Source organism: Mixophyes fleayi, chromosome 6 (assembly GCF_038048845.1).
Source record: "Mixophyes fleayi isolate aMixFle1 chromosome 6, aMixFle1.hap1, whole genome shotgun sequence".
In the NCBI taxonomy this organism is placed as follows: domain Eukaryota; kingdom Metazoa; phylum Chordata; class Amphibia; order Anura; family Limnodynastidae; genus Mixophyes; species Mixophyes fleayi.
The window spans coordinates 136288742-136310754 of record NC_134407.1 but is presented as its reverse complement, the minus strand read 5'-3'; the positions used below and the strand labels follow the sequence as shown (position 1 = coordinate 136310754).

Here is a 22013-nt window from a genome sequence, read left to right as displayed (position 1 = left end):
CTCTACGCTGCGCCATGACGTCCACTCAGACGTTTGACTTCAACGGTTTTTCTTCCAGCTGACAAATCAGAGACGGTGAGCCAGACATCGGCAGCCAATCAACGGCAAGTGCGGTTTAAAGAACCTTAAAAGCGGGAGGTTTGAATTGCTGGGAGGAGTTTTTGATGTTGAGAGGAAGAGTGGGGCCTAGGCGGTGGACTGCGACAGCATAGCTTGTTCAGTAGCGCTCCGAGGTGGTCACTGCTCGTCCTGTAATTCTCTGTCTGAGCCGTGTCCTGCTCTCTCCGTGCAGCGACTGCCAGCGAGGTGTGTCTCGTCTCTAGCTCTCCGTTACAGTGCTTACCGTTCTGTTATATATGGGCTCTGGTCCCAAGAGCTCCCAATATAATCAGCATAGTAAGAATTCTCTTTATCTCAGCTGAGCGCATCTGATGGGCCTGCGCTAGGTGGCCGTTAGTGTGGGCAGGGGGTGCTTCGTGGGATGGTGTTTGTAGACCTGCTACCCATGGTAGCTATCTATGCTTATTCCTGGGATTAGGATTATTATGAAATTCTGTAAGTAGTTTATAGATCCACTATGGGAAGTTCTTTTGGATTAATAGGCTGGAAATGGCTATGCTGACTATCTTTGTACTAATGCATTTTTATGCTAGTTACTATGTTTCCTGAATCGCACAATTTGTTTCTTGTTCTTTACATAGTGACCATGGGAAAAAAATAATAAAAAAACCTACTACCAATGCTCCTGGTGGAGAATGTAATATATTTGTACATAAAATGGAAATGGGGTGTGCTGGCTTCAATGTTATCATCTTTGTGGGAAAAATACAAGGGACTCCTGGGTTTTATTTATATTTATGTAAGGTGCTATGTAAACCATTCTCTTCCCTCCCCTGAAAATGGTAATTACTCTTTAACTTTTCCTGTATGGAAATGGTGTCTTCAATCCTGATACCAGTGAGTAGTAAGGGGCAATAAAAAAATATACTTAGCCTTGTTCTCATGCGATATCACATAAAACAAATTGTTTAAGCTTGGTGTATGCTTGATCCTGAAATGGTTTACTTTATTACAGGACACTATGGAGCAACGGCCAGCTAAAGAAAATCGTAATGGACTTTCTGGATGTAATATGAAGGTAAAGAACATAGTAATGTTCTTAATCTATTACTATAGTAGTATTTTTGTACCAAAATATAACTGATCACACTAGTTACTGATAAATGTTACAGAATAAACTCTAATGACAAATTCTGTGGCTTTTATTTTTTTCTTAACTTGTAAACCAGACCTGTTTGAAATATGTAATTATGTTGAGTCTGTTTCCTTATATCATTTAGTAAAGCAAAGTCAAGCCTCTTATATTCCCTATTCCGACACTTGCCAAAACTAGCTTGTGTGGTACAACAGCGTCTCAATAAATATCGGTGACTTCATTATCAGTCCTCTTCATTTGTCACCGAATAAAACAGATGATTAAGGCTGGGTACACATTACAAAGTGTTCAGCAGATTATCGGACCAATCAAATGATAAATGACTGTTTGGCATATCGCTTTATTGTGTATACTGTAATAATGAAAGATTATAGCTTGGTCTGGTTTTTAAACCGGATTAAATCTCGTTCAATGATAAAGCGTTGTCGGTCCAATTCTGCAATTTGCATTTGAATGGCATTGTCCATAGATCTCTATGGAGTGTGCAGAGTCACAATCTTTTCAGCTGACTGTTAAGGTGAATAACAAGCACAGATCTGAAGGTAAATCGTATGAAATGTGTTTAGTGTGTACATGTCAATTGGCAGGATTTAATTTTTTTTTTAAATCGGGAATAAAATTAAGGATATCACATCAATAGAAACTTTGTATAGTGTGTACCCAACCTAAGACTATCACGCTGTAGGCTTTACACTAACTTTTCACTGCAGCTATGAGCAAGAGGAAATATGTCTTACTACCCATTATTGCAAACTACCACAGCTTAAACTGGTGAGTTCCAACTAATGTGTATGGTCCCACTAACTGTACTAAGCTGGATGTGTTGCACAAATTTAGTTGAGCACGACACTTAAGTATTATAATTCAGATATAGAAGTAATTGAGATTGTCCTTAGTGTCAGTTTAATTATTTTTTTTTTTTACAATAGTTTAGCAAGTCTCTTCAGTAAATATTGATGGACTAATGTGCTTATTAGCATGTATTTTATGCTGTGATGATTAAGCTGTAGGGGCATATTACATTTTTGGCAGAAACACCAAAAATCTCGCGGGGCGCGCACTATTACCGTTATGTTAACGCCGCGGAAAACAGCAGGAATTGAATATGCCCCGTAGAGTCTTGTTATGAAACTAATCCATATTAGATTTGGTCTAATATGGACAGTGTGATTTTGGAAATGCACCACTCTTTCAAACAAATTTAAATGTCTCTTTTCAGGAAAGAGGTGGAACAGACTTGGCTCAATGATAGAACTGCTTGCTATTTCCTTGACCATTGGGACATGTGACCACTGTTAGGGTTAGTGGTACGGTTAAGGGTTGTGTTTGTGACATTTTTCTCTTTCCTACCATTAAACACTGCGAGACATTGGGGTATAGTAGTGGGACTAGGAGTTTAGGCATTCATCAACTTCTTTGATCTTCACTCTCCTCCCCTACTATGCCCCTCTTCTCCTGTAGATACCTCAGGTTTTTTTAAGGTCCTAGGAGAAAGGACACGTTGGTATAGGCTCCTGCCTATACTTGGTCTAGTTCTAGGTTTTACATGGTTTTTATTTTCCCTCTCGGGTACAGCGTGTGGATCAATCCTAAGACCCAGAGGGGTGAATAGCCTGTCGGCTCTATTCACCCTGGGTCCCTGCGAAGGTAAGCGGCAGCATAGCTCACTTACCTTGCACCTCTTGGCTGGCAGAAAAATGAAATGAGCTTATGGGGCCATATTTTGTCTCTGCCATTAGGGCTTTAGGTGCCTCATATAGGATAAAGGGCTGCTTTTCAAACAATGTAACTTAGTCGTGCGGGGGAGCCACAGTGTTTCAGCTCCCCCTTTTGATGGACATGCCGGCAAGTCCCTCCGCCTAGACTACAAGCAGTGGTGGTCAAGGTATCGATTGCGCTTCTTAGGAGGCGAATTGTATACTAAAGAGATGCTGCCTGGGCACTAATTCCAGCATGGGTGCAATACACACTGACCGCTATACTAAAGTATGAACTGATCGTCAGTTCATAGAGGTGGCCAAATTTGTGGGAGGTTTTGGAGGTGGGACTTCCCTCCATCCTCTTCCTACTTCCTGGCACGGACGCGGTGATATTGGGACATGGAGATTGTCGTGCTGCTTCTCTGCTTCCATCTATTCCTTCAGTGTCTGGGAATTGGTGTATACTCAAGACTTTTGCTTAGTATAGAGACTTGGTAAAAATCTTGCTGTACGGTGTACAGACTTTAGTGCTCAGACTATTTTTATTTTTTTATTATTTTTTGAATATTGTAATTGGTTTAATCTGTTATACATTTAAAATATTTCCAAGAAGGGGACATCCAAAAATAAGGGATCCGCTGGTATGTCTATGCTGTTTTATACATGTGCAAAATGTAATGTCAAATTATCTATTGGAAAGCCTAACTAGGAGGCTCTTTGCACAGCTTGTGAAGCCGAGATCCAGGAGTGCTGTGGTCCAGCCCAGGGGGCAGCAGCTATGGAAAAACTGCCCTGGGCTAAGTCTTACAACAGCCATGGCGGAGCTCACTAGGGTGATGCTACGGTCCAGAGGTATGTGAGGTTCCAGTTCTCACACTTCTACACACTCTAGCTGCTGCAGGCACATCCGCTCAGTCCGATTTAGTCCAGGGAGAGGAACGCCTGCTTATGGTATCGCACAGGGCCAAAAGGATTATTTCTGATGCGTAGCCATGGCCGCGATCATGATTCAGAGCCTTCCTCAGAAAAGGAAGGTGAATTAGAAATTGATCTACAAGAAGAGGACACACTTAGTTCTGTAGACTCTGCATCTGCCCATAATGTTGTTAATCTCATTTTAAGTATTGGTCATGCTTTTGCAGATCCAGAACCCATGGCTCCCTCCAGGTTCTTTGTTTACAAAAAGAAGGGTGCAGATGGCATCTTTCCCACCATCTCCTCAGATGATGGGAATGGTAGCCGATGCTTGGCTGAGGCCAAATAAGTAGTTTATGATGCCGTGCAGATTTAAATTGCTTTACCCTCTCCTGGCAGAGGAGTCTGTTAAATGGTAGGCCTCCCCCATAGTTGACACCCTGTAGCACGTTTGTCCTCCTTAGTGATTCCCATCCAGGAGGGATTCCATGGATAAAAAGTGCGATCAGGCAGTATTTTTAGACCCACTATGGCGGTGGCCTATTCAAAAAAGGCTATTCAGCTATGGGCTGAGCAGTTGGGGGCATTCAGGATAACGTCCCGAGCATATTCAGAAGACGTCTGATTATGTAGGCCAGGCAGCCATGGATGCTGTGTCCGTCAATTCTAGATTCTCGGCCCTCATTATTGCAGCTTGTCGTACCTTATGGTTACGCTCTTGGTTAGCGGACGCTGATTCACAGCGAGCTCTAAAGGGTTTGCCCTTTTGATGGAGCTACTCTGTTCGGATCAAAGCTGGAGAAGGTCATTCAGGTGCCCACAGGAGGAAAGAGCAACGCTCTTCCCATGGGTTCAAGTAGACCATGACAAGGACTTTTTAAGTCCTTTTGTTCGTTTGCCCGGGGCATCCTGTCTAGAGGCCAGTTCTCTGCCACCAGGGAAAGGGGAGTATAGCAGAGATAGGGGTGCTGTTAGGCGAGGATCCTCGCGACCGGGTGACAAGACCGCAGCTCGTCACCCGGGAATCTGTGGTGGGGGCACACCTTTGTTTCCAGCACCAGTGTCGGGCATCCACCACGGACGTTTGGACACTAGGAATTGTGTCCTGGGACATTGTCATAGACCTAGTTCAGTTCCCACCATGAAGGTTCTTCACCACAGCAACCCCCCCTTTGTCACCTTAGACGGAAGGAACTTCAGGAAGCCATCCAGAATTTGCTGGCAGCTGGTGTCATTGTTCCCGATCCAACACAGGAAAGAGGTCAGGGGTTTTAGTCCAGTCTCTTCCTAGTACCAAAATAGGACTTATGGTTACATCCAATTTTAAATCTACAGTCTCTGAACAAGCAGGTAAAAACTCAAAAGTTCAAAATGGAGTCCCTTGGGACTGTCATCGCCAGAATGGAGCAGGGAGAGTTTCTGGCCTCCATAGACATCAATGATGCCTACCTGCACATTCCTATAATGAGGGGGCACCATTGACTTCTCAGCTTTGCAGTAGGAAACTCCCTCCTAGAGTTCAGAGCAGTGTACAGGACGTTAATGCAAGCACAAAGGTTTCTGGCAGGGAAGCCTCTTCAGATTCAGTCAGACAATGCCGTGGCATATCTAAATCACCAAGGGGGAACACGCAGTGTATGGGCCGTGCGGGAGACAGCCAGGGTCATGGTGTGGGCGTAACGCCACGTATCAGATATTGACTGTTTACATGCTAGGCGTGGAAAATTGGGAGGCTGACTTCCACAGCGGGCAGAGGGTTAACCTGGCGAATGGTCTCAACAAGCAGGTCTTTGCCCTCCTAGTAGAACATTGGGGCATGCTGGAGATTGATCTCATGGCATCCAGACTAAAACATCAAGTCCCCCTGTACTGCTCAAAGTCGCGAGACCCTCAAGCACATTTCACGGATGCCATGACTGTTCCATGGCACTTCTGGCTAGTGTACCTGTTTCCACCGAAACACATGCTCTTGCGGGTACTAAACAAATTTAGAGTGGGTTCCTGTAATTCTGGTAGCCCCTCATTGGCCACGCAGGGCATTGTATTCAGACATTCTGAGACTGGCAGCGGATCCTCCCTTCCGTCTGCCAATGTGACCGGATCTTTTTCAAGGTCCTCTTCTCTGCCACGTTTTAGATCGGCTAACTTTGACGGCGTGACTATTGAAACCTTAACTCTAAGAGCCAAGGGTTTTTCACGAGAGGTTATTGGTACTCTGATCAAGGCCAGGAAATTGTCCTCTGCCATATATTGAGTCTGGAGGACATTCTTTGGAGTGAGGCCCAGTGTTTCTCCACACCAAGATTGCTGGCCTTCCTGCAGGCCGGTCTAGATAAGGGGCTCCGTCTGTGGTCCCTTAAGGTTCAGGTCTCGGCGCTCTCAATTTATTTTCAGCGGAACCTGATGGTCGAAAGGTATGTTCAGACCTTCCTGCAGGGGTTCCTTCATGTGCACCACCCCTTTGTTCATACCGTTGAGCATTGGGACCTCAACCTGGTGCTCAATGCGTTCATCCATACGCAGTCTGAACCTCTAGATTCTGTGGATTTGCACCATCTCACTTGGAAGACTGTATTCCTTTTAGCTATCTTGTCAGCTCATAGCGTTTCGGAATTGGCAGTGCTCTGCTGCACGTCTCCTTTCCTGATTTTCCACAAAGCCGTTGTGACTGGATCACTGTTAAATAACTTTTGGTAAAAAATTTATTTAAAGCAAATAGCGCAGCGCACTTTATGTAATTGCATTTGCACTTTTTTTTTATATTGTGGGATAGGTAATCGCTATTTCTGAGACCAGGGAAGAAATTCGTCTCTTGTCTAAACTTGCTTTAGGATAGGCCTATTTCTGATGCATATATCTGACACAATGAGCCTGTATTTACCAAGCCTTTGGTGTATTGTGTTTTGGGAAACTGGCTTGTTGTATGTCCCTTTTGTTGTTCTGTGTGAATATGAATTCCGAACGGTCTGATGAAGGGCATGTGTTAATTAGATCTTTTGATGTGTGAGGTTTAACTTGGAGACAGGAAGGTTTAATTGAAAACCTGCTGCCACATTTCCTGTATCTCAAACATGCAGGACATCACAGCAAGTTTTTTAAGAATTTCAAAGCGAAGTATAAATACTAGTGGCTTTGCAATGTATGTAACTTTGTTTGTATAAATAGAGTATATCCTGATGCTAAAAATAGCATGTGTCTGAAAGGTATAAATGCGCTGACTTGTACACTGAAATGTATCATTCTTCTGACTTCATCTGACCTGACCACTGATGCCCTAAATCAGTGGGACTGTCCTTGTCAGGACAGTTGAGCAAATAAACCATCTTGCTTCAAAGAACTGCTTGAAAACATCTTCAATATTGCTGTTTCCTGGGATCAACAGATTAGACCCTAAAATCGAATCCGTTCTCCGGCTGTGTCTGCGGTTTGGACCCAAGTGTTCTCAGTACCATCGCCCTGCCTGCTACCTGCAGCCCTGGTTAGTGTGATAGGCCAGGGGGTATCTGTCCACAGCATCCTTGATCTATAGTAAGAGGTCAGGAGTACCAGTCCGGGTACACCAGCAAGGAGACACGCTAGCAGCGTCAGTTATGCAGAAGAAACCCGGTTCTGGGTGCCGGTATAGGAGCCCAGTGGTGGCAGCAGCTTAAGCCCCTACTGCAGCAAGAGGGCGCATTTTGGATAACAAAAGGGAACGGTGGCAAAGTAAGCCCAGCCGGTTCCTCGCAACAACAGACAGGGTGGCATGGGCGGGCCATCCTGTCACAGCGGTTCTTTGCACCAAACCCTCCTTTGTTCCGAAGGTTGAGTCCAGGTTCCACTTAAATCAGTAAATTATGGTCCTGGCTTTCCGTCCTCCGCCTTCCTCTTCCTTCTCATCAAATGACAAGATGGATGTGGTTCGTGCACTTCGGTGTTATGTTGACCGCACGACCTGTGTCTGTAAGACCGAGGATCTTTTTCTTCTTTACGGTGCTCAATGGCGGGACTGGCCGGTTTCCAGTCACTTGCCTGCTGGATCACTTCTGCTATTAGACTGGCATATGCTCGAGCATCTGTCTGTCCCGGTATTGTTGAAGACTCACTCTACCAGGGCTGTTGGCGCTTCTTGGGCGGCACGTCATGGGGCTTCGGCGGAGCAGCCATGCAGAGCAACTACATGGTCATCTGTCCATACATTCTCTAAATTCTATAGGTTGCACTGCTTTGCATCCTCTAATGCGAGCTTTAGGTGCAAGGTATTGCATGCAGTCGTTCAAAAGCATTCTGCATTTCCTCCCTTAGAGGCAGCTTTGGTATGTCCCCAATGCCTCGCAGTGTCCCCGAATGATAGGAAAGAAGATTTTTGCTTGCTGTGAAATTGATTTCTCTTGCACCATTGGGGGACACTGCACGCCCTCCCTTGCTCTGTTAATAGTTCTGTTGTGTGAGTTTTGCTTATATTCTTTGCCCTATAGTGCTCCCCTTCCTCATACGCTTGGTTAGTCAAAACTGAGGTATCTACAGCAGAGGAGGGGGTGGAGAGTGAAGATCAAAGAAGTTAAGTGCTTAAACTCTTAGTCCCACTACTATACCCTAATTTCTTGCAGGGTCCCCCCCAATGGAGTAAGAAATTAATTTTACAGTGAGTAAAAATCTTATTGCCAAATAGTCTTGTATAAAGAATAACTTCATAGTTCCAAAATCTTCCTCCCTATCATACCTGGAAAACATTAGTTCAGGAGCTGGTCCCTGCTCGGCTCATGTGAATTGGGCTACACCAGCTCAGAATTCTGAGAGCTGTGCAGCAGCAGTATGGCTTAAAGCATGAAATTACTGCTAAGGCAACTATAATCTATGAAAACGGCTGCATTCTTTCATGGAGTCTTTCTAAATATTAGACATCAGTAGGGTACACTTTGAGGGTAACTCTCACTAACCTTCCACTTTTAAGCCATAAAGGAACACTTGGTGCTTATCTAGGTAAGATAAATAGAGTACACCCCCCGTCAATCTTTTCTTAGTTTTCTCCAGATATATTATGTCTAATGACTGCCTTACCTCCCTTACATATAGTTATCTAAAACATGAACCTCCCAGCTCTTTAGATGTAACCAACTGCTCTGCAAAGGTTAAATGTGTTCTGCAGTGGGGCTTTCAATCATGTTGTGCACCAGATGTGACTGTTTTTTGGGATCTCAGTTTCACTTTCATATTTCTTCACTTCAGAGTATGACTTCTATGGCTGATGGTCCAAAGCGTATCCCAGTGTCCCAGCAACAGACCACCCAGGCAAAGCCAACTGGAACATGTGGTGCAGCACAAAGAATTCTTTGTTCTTCGAATATTCCTCAGAGAGTTCTCTCACAGAAGCCGGTCTTGCCCAATAAAAAGCAACTGAATGTACAACCAACTAATCAGCCCCAACCAAAACCTGCAACTCTGGGGCCAAAGACATGCCAACCACACCCTGATACCGAGAATAGAGACCCAGCCTTAACCCACAGCTCTGCTGGTAAGATCTTCAGCTGTAATAGTAAATGCTGTCCCCACTCAATATTTGTAGTATTTGTAAGTGATTTGTACTTTCAAGTCCTTGTTCTCTCAATGATCAGATGCCTTTTGATACAGATTTCACTGGTCCATGTTTCAGTGCTCTGTATGTCATCTTGATCATTCAGTGTGACTGTAGCTGTTATTGGTTAATCTCCATTTATGTTTAGTGCCTAATAGATTACTTTTACCAGGGGTTGCTTTCCTTGTACAGTTCCTGACACTTGGCTCATTTATACAATTTAACATGGCTAAATATTGAATTGTATTAAACCTCTGCTAGAACCTTCATACAACACAGATAGTATGAATAATGGCTTAAACAGAAAGCCCTGATGTGTTTACGTGGCATGTTAGAATTGTGAAATATAATGGTACACAGGTATGGCATATGTTCCAGGATCGTGGCAATGCCTATCTAAAATCTATCACTTCTTAATTGTCTTAACTTTTTTTTTTTTTTAAAAATAATTGGTGGAACTGAGACTAAATTTCTTTCAGTGACACTGCTCATGAGCTAGCCAGCTCATCATGCAGCGTCTGGCCTAGTGAAGTGGTAAATCTACCTTCCGCTGTCCCATCTATTACGGTATATTTGACACATTAAGGTCTTTATTGCCACTATTAGAAAATCAGCCTTGTATTCAGGAAGACATGGGAGCCTATTAATAGACTCCTTTATCTCCAACAAGAAGACTGATTAAAGATCTTATACCAGTTTCAGATTATACTGCATTATGTTTTAAATGACTAGTAGAAACCATACTCTGATTCAAATGCTGTCAATGTCCACTTGTGTTCTGAGAAATGCACGGATGCTCTGAAAATGAAGGGTGGTAATTCATAGCATTTTCTGATCTATTCCGAAGGACTTAGGCAGCAGACTTATGCTTCAGTCACAGATCTACTTACACTTTTGTAGATTGCAGAAGAGATGGAGTAATACAGTTCTGTCTTCTGTAGTCGCACTGTGTAGTGTTGCAACCTATGGTAATGTTAGTTTAAAATTAAAAAAGTAATTGTGTGGGGCTTCTTTTTTTATAGATAAGAAAATCATTGCAGATCAGGGCAAGACTCCAGCTGCTTCTACTGTCAAGGAAGAGGGTAAAAAGTACGTTGGCTAAACAGTTTTGCAGAATATTGTATGTGGACTGATAAGCAAGCTCTCTATATGGAACATTATGTAGTACATGTGTAAGCTTTTCAGGATATCCTAAGAGGGTATTATTCCTGTTGGTATGAAATTGTTGTGCAAACAGTATATAGGCTTCTGTTAAAAATGTAGAATTTCTTTACAGGAAAGAACACAATGCCCAAACTTGTAGTTTTAGTCACCATTATCTGTGGTAAGCAAAATTACAGTTTTACTTTCTTGTGGGTGTAGCATGAACCTCCAAAGAAAGCTGCTAACAGTGATGATGGCGACCCAATCACACACAATAAAAACTTACTCTAAGTAAGATTGTGGTGGAGGCTAATAAAACAATTGTATTCAGCACTGTGCCAGTAGTATTACTTCATTATACTGGTTGTTTGTCTCTTATATAATTAATCAATGCATACTTTGTTATAACAGTGTACAGATGTGACATAAGATCAATCTATAACGCGACCTTGTAGTAACTATTGAAGTTGAGGCATTTGTAAGTTGGGTGACTGACGTGAGTTTTCTGCTTGCCATCTCTTCATCCTGATGGCCTGTTGCAAGCAAGACTGGTCAGCCATGCGATCCACTTAATGTAAGTCTCCAAACTTACAGCATAAATGTTTCTGCAGGAAGCAGTGGTGTTTGGAGGACTTTGAAATTGGTCGTCCTCTAGGAAAAGGAAAGTTTGGCAATGTGTACCTAGCCCGGGAGAAGCAGAGTAAATTCATCCTGGCACTAAAGGTTCTTTTTAAATCCCAGCTGGAGAAGGCTGGTGTGGAACATCAATTGCGGAGAGAAGTGGAAATCCAGTCTCACTTGAGGTGAGTATAAATATATTTTATTGGCAGTTGTTGCTCTTAGATATGATACCTGGGCTATACTGTAGCTGGTATATCCAGCTTAACATTGTGTAACATCTGAATCCTACATGTTTTTAAAGGAGACTTCCAGTCTTGGACATCTCTCAAATGAGCCCCTCAATTTGGCACAATGAGCAAACAAACTAATGTCAAACTTTTGATTTTGACTAGTCTTAATATGTCCAGGCTTTCACAAGTAGGACCTTAGATGGATGATGTATCTCTGCAGCATGCATATCTACTGAGCTCAATGTTATAATCATGGTGGGGGGTAGGGAAAATAATCAGTTTCTATGTAACAAATTGTGTTTGAAGTAACAATAAGGGCTGTAATTCTATTCAAGCATCCTAAAATATTATTTTAGACATCCCAACATTCTCCGGCTATATGGTTATTTTCATGATGCCACAAGAGTCTACCTCATCCTGGACTATGCTCCCCAGGGAGAGCTCTACCGGGAACTTCAGAGGTGTTCAAAGTTTGATGATCACAGATCGGCTACTGTAAGTAAAATGTATACTAATCTCTAAGGGTGTGTGGTCCTGACCATGTCTAACAAGCGAACATTGACTACATCTAGTAAGGCTTTCTGTTTTAAACTACTACCAAATGCCAGTCGGCACTGATTCTGCAGGTGCTTCCTCATTAAATATATACAAGGTTTCTTTTTCTCTTTTTTTTTTTTTTTTTTTTTTTTGGTCAAGCAGGATCTGATGTGGTGGGGTATTTGGGTCCTCCTATATTGGCAAGTTATGCTAACGCAAGTCTATCTGGCTGGGAAAAGCGTCTGCAACTCCTTTACTGTCCAGGGCACTTGGCTTTCTTCCATTAGAGGAATTTTGCCACCAATATCTCATTTGAACCACTGAGCTGTCTTTCTGTCGGGCAATCACGCAGGATACAGTTGCCAGCCTCAAAGCAATACACATTACTGGTAAAACTATCTAGCAGCATACACAAGCTGTAAATCCATTGTTCCAGGAAGTCTATGTTGATACCATTTGCCTGTGGGAGTAGTAGTAGTCTTGGGAGCATATGCATTTTAACTTGGGTGATGTGGCCAATCCACAAGATAAAAAATTTGTTCAAAGAGTAGTTTATATTTTAATGGTTTCTATAAGGAGAATAACATGATTAAAAATTGCAGTTTCTTGGTGATGCATATTCCTAGATATTTATTTTTTGGTTTGTCCAGTTCCTGATTCATTTTCTAAAAGTGGTTAGAGTGCCACCTTAAGTGCCTACTAAACATCTCTTCCCGGTCTCCACCACAGATGGTGGCTCTGCATAAGCTGGACATAGCGCAGGTCCTTAATGTTTACCTATACAACACTGCTTATTTCCATTCTACCAATTTGCTGCTCCTGATCCCAGAGATTGCACAGAAGTATCAGGTGGTATCCAAAGCCATCATGTAGGCTCTCTATTCCCTGCCCTTCCATGTCACTGCACACTACCAGGTCTCTACCATTTTGTCACCAGGCCTCTGTTACACAGGCCTGTAATGTGCCCACATGTTCTGTGTATGCGTTACCAAATTCTACAGAGTTTGTGGGTTATTTTTTTTTTTTTTTTTTTTGGGGGGGGTTTTTTTGGTGCGAAAGTGCTACAGGAGACAGTACCTTAGGAGTTTTGCTACTAATTGTATTTTAAAAAGCTAAAGAACATTATTGGGTTCTTTCTGCTCTTGCACTATAGTTTTCAGCTTTTATGACGCCTTAGGGGGAGGGGGGGGGGGGGTGGTTGGTATCCATCCTCAGTGGCAGGGTCTCTACCCATGGTGCCATCTCCATAATTGATTGATATGAAAATACTTTTACAATAAGTGCAAACATGCAACCCCTCTTTATTTTTTTAACTTGACTAAGTGATTCCTTTCAGTCGGTGCAGCGCTAGCCAAAGGCCTGACACTTTGTATCAAGTTGTAGAGTGCTGCAGAGTATGCTGGTGTTTTCTAAATATGGCACTTAACAGGCATGCACTGTCATATCATGCTTTCACAGACCTGATTTTATAGGTCAGGTTGCTAGTAAACAGTGAAAAGCATTTTGACATTAAAGCACTGCAACTGGACAGCTTAAACCAATTGTTTTAGCAGTCTGCTTCTTTCTGGCTAAGGTTTTCAAACACTGAGAGGCTCTGCATTAGTATTTCTCAAACCACACACTTGCTAAGAATCCAGCTAGTGTGACTTGGCCCCAAAGCTGTGCTACTCTCCTCTTGTTTGTTGGCTTTCTGTAGTCTTCAGTCATGTACAATATAGGATTGCAATTCCCTGGCGCTCAACCACTGAATAGTGTAATTATTCCAAATATAACAATAATGAAATGTAGTGAGAACTCTTAAGCTAAATGCTGTTTATACTATAAACCACTCTGCCCAGAGTTAAATCACATAATAAATACAGTGATCAATGAATTAAAAAAATAAATAAAAAATACACATATATAAAAAAGTCAAGTCCAAAATATGGACACTGCATGAATTGAAGAATGTTCCTGAAATGGCATCTACATGTCTATAAAAGAATGGATAGGACCTTCCCACACACCTTCTCTATATTGTTCCAACAATGAGATACCAAAACTCCCAGGAGAACTTGGTTAGTGGTTAAAGGGTATCGTCATTCTTTCTAGTGTTTCCATATAGTTTTGTATACCTCTTCCAGCTGGAAAAGACATGGTTGTCGACGAACTGTTCCGATTGTAGCCGTGTGCACATGCGCACCAGGTCCTGTAAGTTCCTTGTAAGAGACTGCTTCGTGTCTAGTCAATTGTAGCCCTACTCGGAAAATAGGTGTCAGATCTATCCATGCAGAACTCACAAGGAGCTGTTCGGCATAAAAGGTGTCTGCAATGTCTGAATGGTATATATTTCAAACGCGTTTCACCTCGGCAAACAGATTTCCTCGGGGATAATAATAAATGCATGCTTACTGTGTGTTGCCAGTTCAAATACCTCTCCCAATTCCTGATTGGTTGATTATTGGAAGGTGGAAGTACGAATCTATAATTAATCCAATACATGCCGTTAAGATTACTGACTGGATATGTTCACACATTTGATCACCTATCAACACAAAGTGCCACCCAATAATAACTCCAACAAGAGCAAATCCACTTTTTAGTGGAAGCCATCATATTTTTTTTTTTTTTTTTGGACCATAATTATTTTTGGTTTGAAGGAGTGTGCTGCAGACAGGTTAGCAGGACAGCAATGGGGACGAAATTCACCCCCAGTTACACAAACCTGTTTGTGGCACACTGGGAGAACCTTAAAATCTGCAATGACAATCCCTACCTAGGTAGCCTCATACTCTGGTGTCGCTATATAGATGATGTGATTGTGATATGGGAAGGAGAAATGGATACCCTCCTATCCTTTGTAGATTACATCAATGATGATGATCTCAACCTTAAATTCACCTCCACTATCCACAAAGAGGATTGAGTTTTTGGATCTGGAGATCACTGCTCATGACTGCAATTTCCACACTAAGACCTTCATGAAGGAGGTAGACTGTAGTAACCACATTGTAGCGACAAGTAGCCATCACCCCCAGTGGCATAAGAGTATACCAAGGGGCCAGTTTAAGAGACTACATTGAAATTGTACACATATTAAGGATTTTGAGGAACAGGCAGCTGACCTTGGTGTTAAATTTGAGGAGAAAAACTACAATCCCTCTATAGTCAAAGAAGCCATTAAAACAGCCAGGGAAACAGATGAACACATCTTACTTCAAACAAAAGAAAAATGACCCAGGATATAGAGAAAAAGGTTAAGGTAAGATTTTACACAGTATAGGGACCATGCTAAAAAATAAATCTGCAAAACAATCTCTAATGGCCTATACTTCTAAAAGACGAAAATTGGTAGGTCTTATTCCTACTAGACCTAAAATTACTTTTAAAAGATCACGTAATCTCCAGAATACTTTGGTAAGGATTGCAATACCTATTGGAACGCATACTATACAGAATACCTGGATGAATAACAATAGAGGTTTTTATTTTTGTAATAAATGTTCTGTGTGTAAAAACACATGTCCACACTAACAAAATTATTGTGGAATTTGTGTCCCACCACAACGGCAAAAAGTTTAGGATTGAGGACAAGATCACATGTGTAAATTAGACTTGCTGAGCACTGTAGGAATATTAAGAACAAAGTAGAGAATCGGTGTTTGCTCATTTAATGCAACATAACAGTGACTAATACGTCGCTGAAATTTCTGGGTATAAAAAAAAGTCAAGAATAATTGGAGGGGTGGAAATTTTACAGCAAACATTTCAAGAGGGAACAATGAATATACAATCTAGGATCCATTACACCACATGGCCTCAATATAGACATTGATCTACGGAGTTCCCTTAAAAATTGATCCCAGCTCCACCCATGAGAGATAGATAGATATGAGATATTTGTGTGCATTTTAATTCCCGATTTATTAAGGAATGTACATTTTGATCTCATCTCTCTGTATAAGAAATGCCATTTTTCTGGCAGTGAAATTATACATGTTACAAGGTTTGCACACTGGATTACTATCTAACAATATAGACATCAATAGAAACGGCACATTTAGAATTACAGGTACAACTTCTCCCTGTAATTTAGGTCTATTATTGGGCGGTGGCCACCTCCTCCCCCTCCTTCCAGTAATCAACCAATTGGGAACTGGAAGGAGGGGTATTTGAACCGGCAACACACAACAAGCATGCATTTACTATTATCCCTGAGGAAGCCTGTTTGCTGAGGTGAAACTCATTGGAATCTATACCATTCGGCATAAAAGGCATCGGCAATAAATGTCTGAACATCTCCTTGCAAATTTTTCACTGATATGTCTATCAGACACCTGTTCGCTGGGTGGGGCTACAATTGACAACATACTAAGCAGTCTCTTACGAGGAACTCACAGGACCTAGTACACATGCGTACACCCACTTACGGCTGCTATTGGAACAGTTCGTCGACAAACATCTTTCTAGCTGAAAGAGGTATATGAAAATGCTAGTAAGAATGACGATACACTTTAACCACCAAGTCCTCCTGGGAGTTTTGGAATCTCATTGTTGGAACTATATAGATAAAGTGTGTGGCAAGGTTCTATCAATTCTTTTATAGATATTACCTGCAGACTCTATTTCAGGAACATTTTTCAATTCAAGCAATGTCCATATTTTGGAATTGACTGTTTTATATGTTTGTTTTTTTTTATTTTAATTCATTGATCACTATCTACTACATGATTTAGCTCTGGCCAGTCTAGCTATATGCTGTTTATACTATAAAGCGTTATCACTACATTTCATTGTTCTATTTGGAATCCTTACACTATTCAGTGGTGGAGCGCCAGAGAATTGCAATCTTATATTATATCATTTTGAGTGGCAGGGAAACCACTCATTCCAAATAGGCAGCACCCCATTGTATTTTACCTCTTTGAGGAAATAGACAGCACTTTGTTATTACCAATATTCAGTCATGTACAGCCTACTTGGATGTTGGTACTGCAACCAGAAAAGGTAATGGTAATTTTTCTATCCCTACATTTTTATTTTTTTTTTCTTCTAGTATATGACTGAGCTGGCAGATGCACTCCTGTATTGCCATTCCAAGAAGGTTATTCACCGGGACATTAAACCTGAGAATTTGCTACTGGGCTCCGATGGGGAGCTTAAGATCGCAGACTTTGGCTGGTCAGTGCATGCACCATCCTCACGGTGAGTCTAACAGTGACCCATTACACATCCTGTTCAGCACCACTTATAAGCTGTTGCAGTATAGAAATGTTTTATCATGCTATCAGTTTGTCTGGCATATTGCCACATGAGGGCAGAATACCTTCTGCTGTGTTGGCTAAATCTAAACATTGTTACCAGAACTGTAGGGCTTATGGTGGTGGTAGTTGGGGGGGGGTGGGGGGAAGGGAATGGAATTGGGTAGAATTAGCTCCCCTGTTCTGGAAACAAATATTGTAGAGCTGGCATATAAATTAATTTGTATGGTCATCTTGACCACTCATAAATTTTCCTCCTCTTTGCACGCAAACTGCAGAAAGCAATTTCACATCTGTAATTTTCAGAAATACATTTGCCTGCTTCTGGACAAACGGCAGGCTTTGATATCTGGCTGAAATTATCACACCATCAAAGCCAGAGTATTTTATCAATGTAAATAGTCTGTTTTGTCTGCTTCTCAAAGCAGTTTGATGCAGAATCTCAGAACTGACAGACCTGTTAGTTGCACTCTATTTAATTATAGAGCAAGATGTTCTAGCCTTATTTCAGCGAATCACTTAATGTCTAAAAGATGGATACCAACATATTTACAGATCAATAATACAATGTCAATAGAGATGTAAGCCCCCCCCCCCCCCCCCCCCCCCCCCCCCCACCCAAAAAAATCTGTAGGGCTTCCACTTTTGGGAGACTTTCTGTGCAGGATTATCGGTTAAAGTGAATTGGCATGGACAACAGTTGCTGATTAGATAGGAACTGAAAAGGTTTTCATTTATTGGCAAAATATAGCCTGGTTTTGACTAACAAATCTGTTCATGACTAAGTTGTGCATATGACTTCCTAAAGAGCACACCATTCTGCTGATCAACTGTAAAGCGTTACAGAATATGCAGGCGCTAAATGTTTCTCTTTAATCTTACTCTGACTTTCCACTCTTGTTTAAGTAGCAGCCAGAGTTTTCAGTGGAGGTTATTGGTTTTTTGGAAATAGATTTTTTTTTTGAGAACCAGAGCTTCATAAATACTGGTCATGAAATTGTTCATAATGAATTGATGGATTGACTTCTCCTGAATCGGATTAAGTCGCCTCCACTTTGTCCCATGTAACTGGTTTCACAAGCAACTTTAGCAGAGAATTGCTTGTACACATGACTTATCCTGATATTAAATAAGCTTTTCAAAAACATTTTAGGAATAAGCTTGAGAGCCAGGGCCTTTTTACCTCTGTCTGTATTGTTTTAGTACAGTTTGTTCCCAATTGTAAAGTGCTATATAAATGTTGATATTTAGGTGTCCTCAATCCCCCATGACTGTATGAAACAATGGAGTTGCCATGATTTTTGTATCTTTTGCTGTATTAGGAGGACAACACTGTGTGGAACTCTAGACTACTTGCCTCCTGAGATGATTGAGGGTCGGATGCATGATGAGAAGGTGGATCTTTGGAGCCTTGGTGTCCTCTGCTATGAGTTTCTGGTTGGGAAGCCTCCCTTTGAAGCTGAAACTCACCAGGAAACTTACAGGAGGATTTCAAAGGCAAGTCATTGTGGGAAGGAGGTGTGACCCAAGTAGTAAATAGGATTTCAGACAATTCATGCTAAAATGTCACATTTTAGGGCTGTGAGGTTCTGTCATGCAGCAGGTGTCTCCGTGGGATGTTTATGGTTAAAAGTGTTTTCTTTATGAGTGAAGACTCCTACTATATACTATAATTGCTTTTGTCTTGCACAGAAACTCTTCATGGCTAATTGAATCTGCCCTGTACACTCTACAGAATCAAATGAATACTCTATGACCTTTTATCTGTCTAGTGGCAGACTCTCTAGCCATAAAGTCTCTCCAGTGTCTTCATCTGCACCAAATAAGATTCTGTTTGTTCACAGTACAACTGCACATTCCAGAGTTAAAACCAAACATACTTGGACTTTAGCAGCATATATTGATTTGGCCAATATCTACAGAACATGCAGTAACAAATGAGGCACTGTATTTGCTACAAGGTTAACTTTTCTTCCAATAGATAAATCGTGTTCTAGTTTATAAAGCACCACCAATTCCTCAGCTCTGTACTGTGAATGTCATTCACATTGGTCCCTGCCCCATTGGAGCTTATTCTAAATTCCCTAATGCACAGACTACAGTTCATTTTGTTAGCAGCCTACTAGTAAGTTTTTAGAGTGGTAGGAAACCAAAGCACCTAAAGGGAACCCACGCAAACACAGGGAGAACTTGCAAACTCCACATGGTATTAATGCATTTTGCGTCGCACTGACTTGAATGCTGCAATTGTATGTTTACTAATTGCTGTAAGATTTAAAAAAAAAAAAAAAAACACTCTGCTTAGTCACACTATGGTAACATTTCCTAAATTTATTCCTTTTTCTTTTAAGATATACAGTCATTGCCAAGAGTTTTGAGAATTACACAAAGCTTGTTGCTTCAGTGTTTTTAGACCTTGTACAGAGAAGGGAAGGTGAGCGCTACCATCCGTACTGTCATGCCAACAATAAAGCATCCTGAGATCATTCATGTGTGGGGTTACCTCTCAGGCAAAGTTGTGAGTGAGCCCACTCCCTTGGCTAAGAACACAGCCATGAATAAAAAAAAATGGTGCACCTTGCCATAAGGCAAAAGTGATAACTAAGTGACTCTGGAATCAAAACATCAATGTTTTGGGTCCATGGCCAGTAAACTCCCCAGACCTTTATCCCATTGAGAACTTGTGCTCAATCCTCACGAGGCAGGTGAACAAACAAAAACCCAAATTCTGGCAAACTCCAAGCATTAGGAAAGAATCAGCTGCCATCAGTCAGTATGTGGCCCAGAAGTTGATTGACAGCATTTCAGGGCAAATTGCAGGTGTCTTCAAAAAGGGTCAACACTGCAAATATTGACTTTCAATTACATGAATGTAATTGTCAATAAAAGCCTTTGACACTAATGAAATGCTTGTAATTTTATTCACAATACCGTAGCAACATCTGGCAAAAAGGTCTAAAAACACTGAAGCAGCAAACTTTGTGAAAACCAGTATTTGTGTACCGGTAATTCTCAAAACTTTTGGCCGTGACTTTATGAAGAGCAGATTTCACATAAAAGGGCATATGGAATTAAGTACATGTTGGGATATACACTTTGGTTTTGGAATCTTCATACTGACTTGTGTGTTGTAAAGCATGCTATTAGAATATTAACTTAATGTAGCATCCATTAGTATTTTGGCAATTACCAATGTTCAGAAACGGACTGTACGCAATCCTTGTGTAACCAGAATCTTTTCTATTTTGTTTTTTTTGTTTTTTTAGGTGGAGTTTCAATTTCCACCATATGTGTCAGAGGGAGCTAGAGATCTTGTTTCAAAACTGCTGAAACACAACCCCAACCATAGACTGCCCCTGAAAGATGTTCTTGAACACCCCTGGGTTATACAAAATTCCAAGCATCCCAAGAAGGTGGAGAGTGACACACCAAAAGATCTATGATGAGTTGGCAGAGGGGATCTCCAACATGCTCTTACATCGCTTCCTGCAGCAAATGTTTCAGTTCATCAACCTCTAACTATTTCATGCAATCATATTATCCACTCACATCTTTTGTGAGAGTAATTGCCGTTATACCATACACTGAATTTTAAACTGCCTACTAATCAGTAGGTCACGTTTTTTTCAAAATGGTGGCTTAGAATTAGTCAGGTTTTAAGAAACGTGGAAAGCTGTAGTCAGATTTGGGTTTGACTGGTGCAATAGTGATATGAATGCCCTTTTTATGTATTTATTTAGGCTGCTGATGCAGTCTTCAACAGTTGCTTGAATCTGTGAATAGGTCATCTGATCTACTATGTGTGTGTATATATACCTGTTTAAAAAAAATGATGTACTTTTTATGTGTTCTGTCTTTGGCTGTATGTGAAAGGCAACTTTACTAATTAAAATTTAAATTTTTACTTTGTTTTTTATTTCCCACCCCCCCACCCCCCACTTGCTCCTCTAAATGGTTGCATTGTGGCATGTGGCTCTGAAAGTTTCAAATGTCAAACTAATATGCCTTCCCCTTTCCATCTTATTGTGGGTGTCGCCTGCATATGCCATTCCCTGCCTTGGCAATTGCTATACCCACTGTGAATGAATCGGTTTTGCAATTAACTGGATGGGGACATCATGACTCACAAGACCTTGTATTTATTATAACAAATGAGCATGCACTGTTTGTGTACAGGAGGAATATTCTGATTTTAGACCATTTGTAAGAGTCAGGAATGTGGCTTTCACCTGTGTCCATACCTAATGTATGCAATTCTAGGTGGCAGATCTTCCTTGTGTGTTAAACTTTGCTGCTCTTTGAAAGGTGTCCTTTATAGTATTGCTGAGACAGGTGCCTAGAAATGAGAGCTACTTTGAGCTCTTTAAATATACATTTGACATCTAAAACCTCACCCATACCCACTGTTCTAATAAGGATGGTTGCTTCTAGACACCTAGTGACTAGTTAAAGAGATGAATAATGGCTATCTTGATCAGTGCCATAGCACACATGGTCAATACTACTAAAACTGATAATGCTTGGGGAACTAAGTAACATGCATATTATGACCTTTGCACATTATTCATTAACTGTGTGTCCGATCTAAGCTTTCATTCTAAGGTTGCGAAGTGATCAGTCAACAGCCTGCTGTGCATTGGTCTGGGGACTGACAAACCCTTCCCATTTCAAGCCAATGGGGAACTTATGGACTTGCACTGTGGTTCCAAGTTGTGATGTTACTACTTGCAATCTATGAATGTAATTTTAACAACTCTCCAAATTGCTGGTGGCAGGCCCTTTGGCAGATAGAATAGTCTAGAAAACATTGAAGGTAATTAGGATGCAGTAAACTGCTGATGCAGATGGTTTGAAGCC

General features: G+C 41.4%; 1 protein-coding gene across 1 annotated transcript; it reads left to right on the top strand.

The window, feature by feature from the left end:
* Positions 1-16: 16 nt before the first annotated feature.
* AURKA (aurora kinase A) lies at positions 17-21060 on the top strand. The gene is made up of 9 exons (XM_075176477.1): positions 17-306; positions 1076-1138; positions 9040-9325; positions 10408-10474; positions 11140-11331; positions 11736-11874; positions 16952-17100; positions 18479-18653; positions 20423-21060. The coding sequence occupies exons 2-9, from the start codon at positions 1082-1084 to the stop codon at positions 20597-20599; spliced, it is 1242 nt and encodes a 413-aa protein (XP_075032578.1). The 5' UTR covers positions 17-306; positions 1076-1081; the 3' UTR covers positions 20600-21060.
* The last annotated feature ends 953 nt before the right edge of the window (positions 21061-22013 follow it).

Excerpts from the sequence above, each read along its gene's own strand:
- AURKA (XM_075176477.1), top strand. The coding sequence starts at position 1,082 with ATGGAGCAACGGCCAGCTAAAGAAAATCGTAATGGACTTTCTGGATGT. Across the intron at positions 1,139-9,039 it reads TTTCTGGATGTAATATGAAG|AGTATGACTTCTATGGCTGA; the intron begins GTAAAGAACATA and ends TCTTCACTTCAG. Across the intron at positions 11,875-16,951 it reads ATGATCACAGATCGGCTACT|TATATGACTGAGCTGGCAGA; the intron begins GTAAGTAAAATG and ends TTTTTCTTCTAG.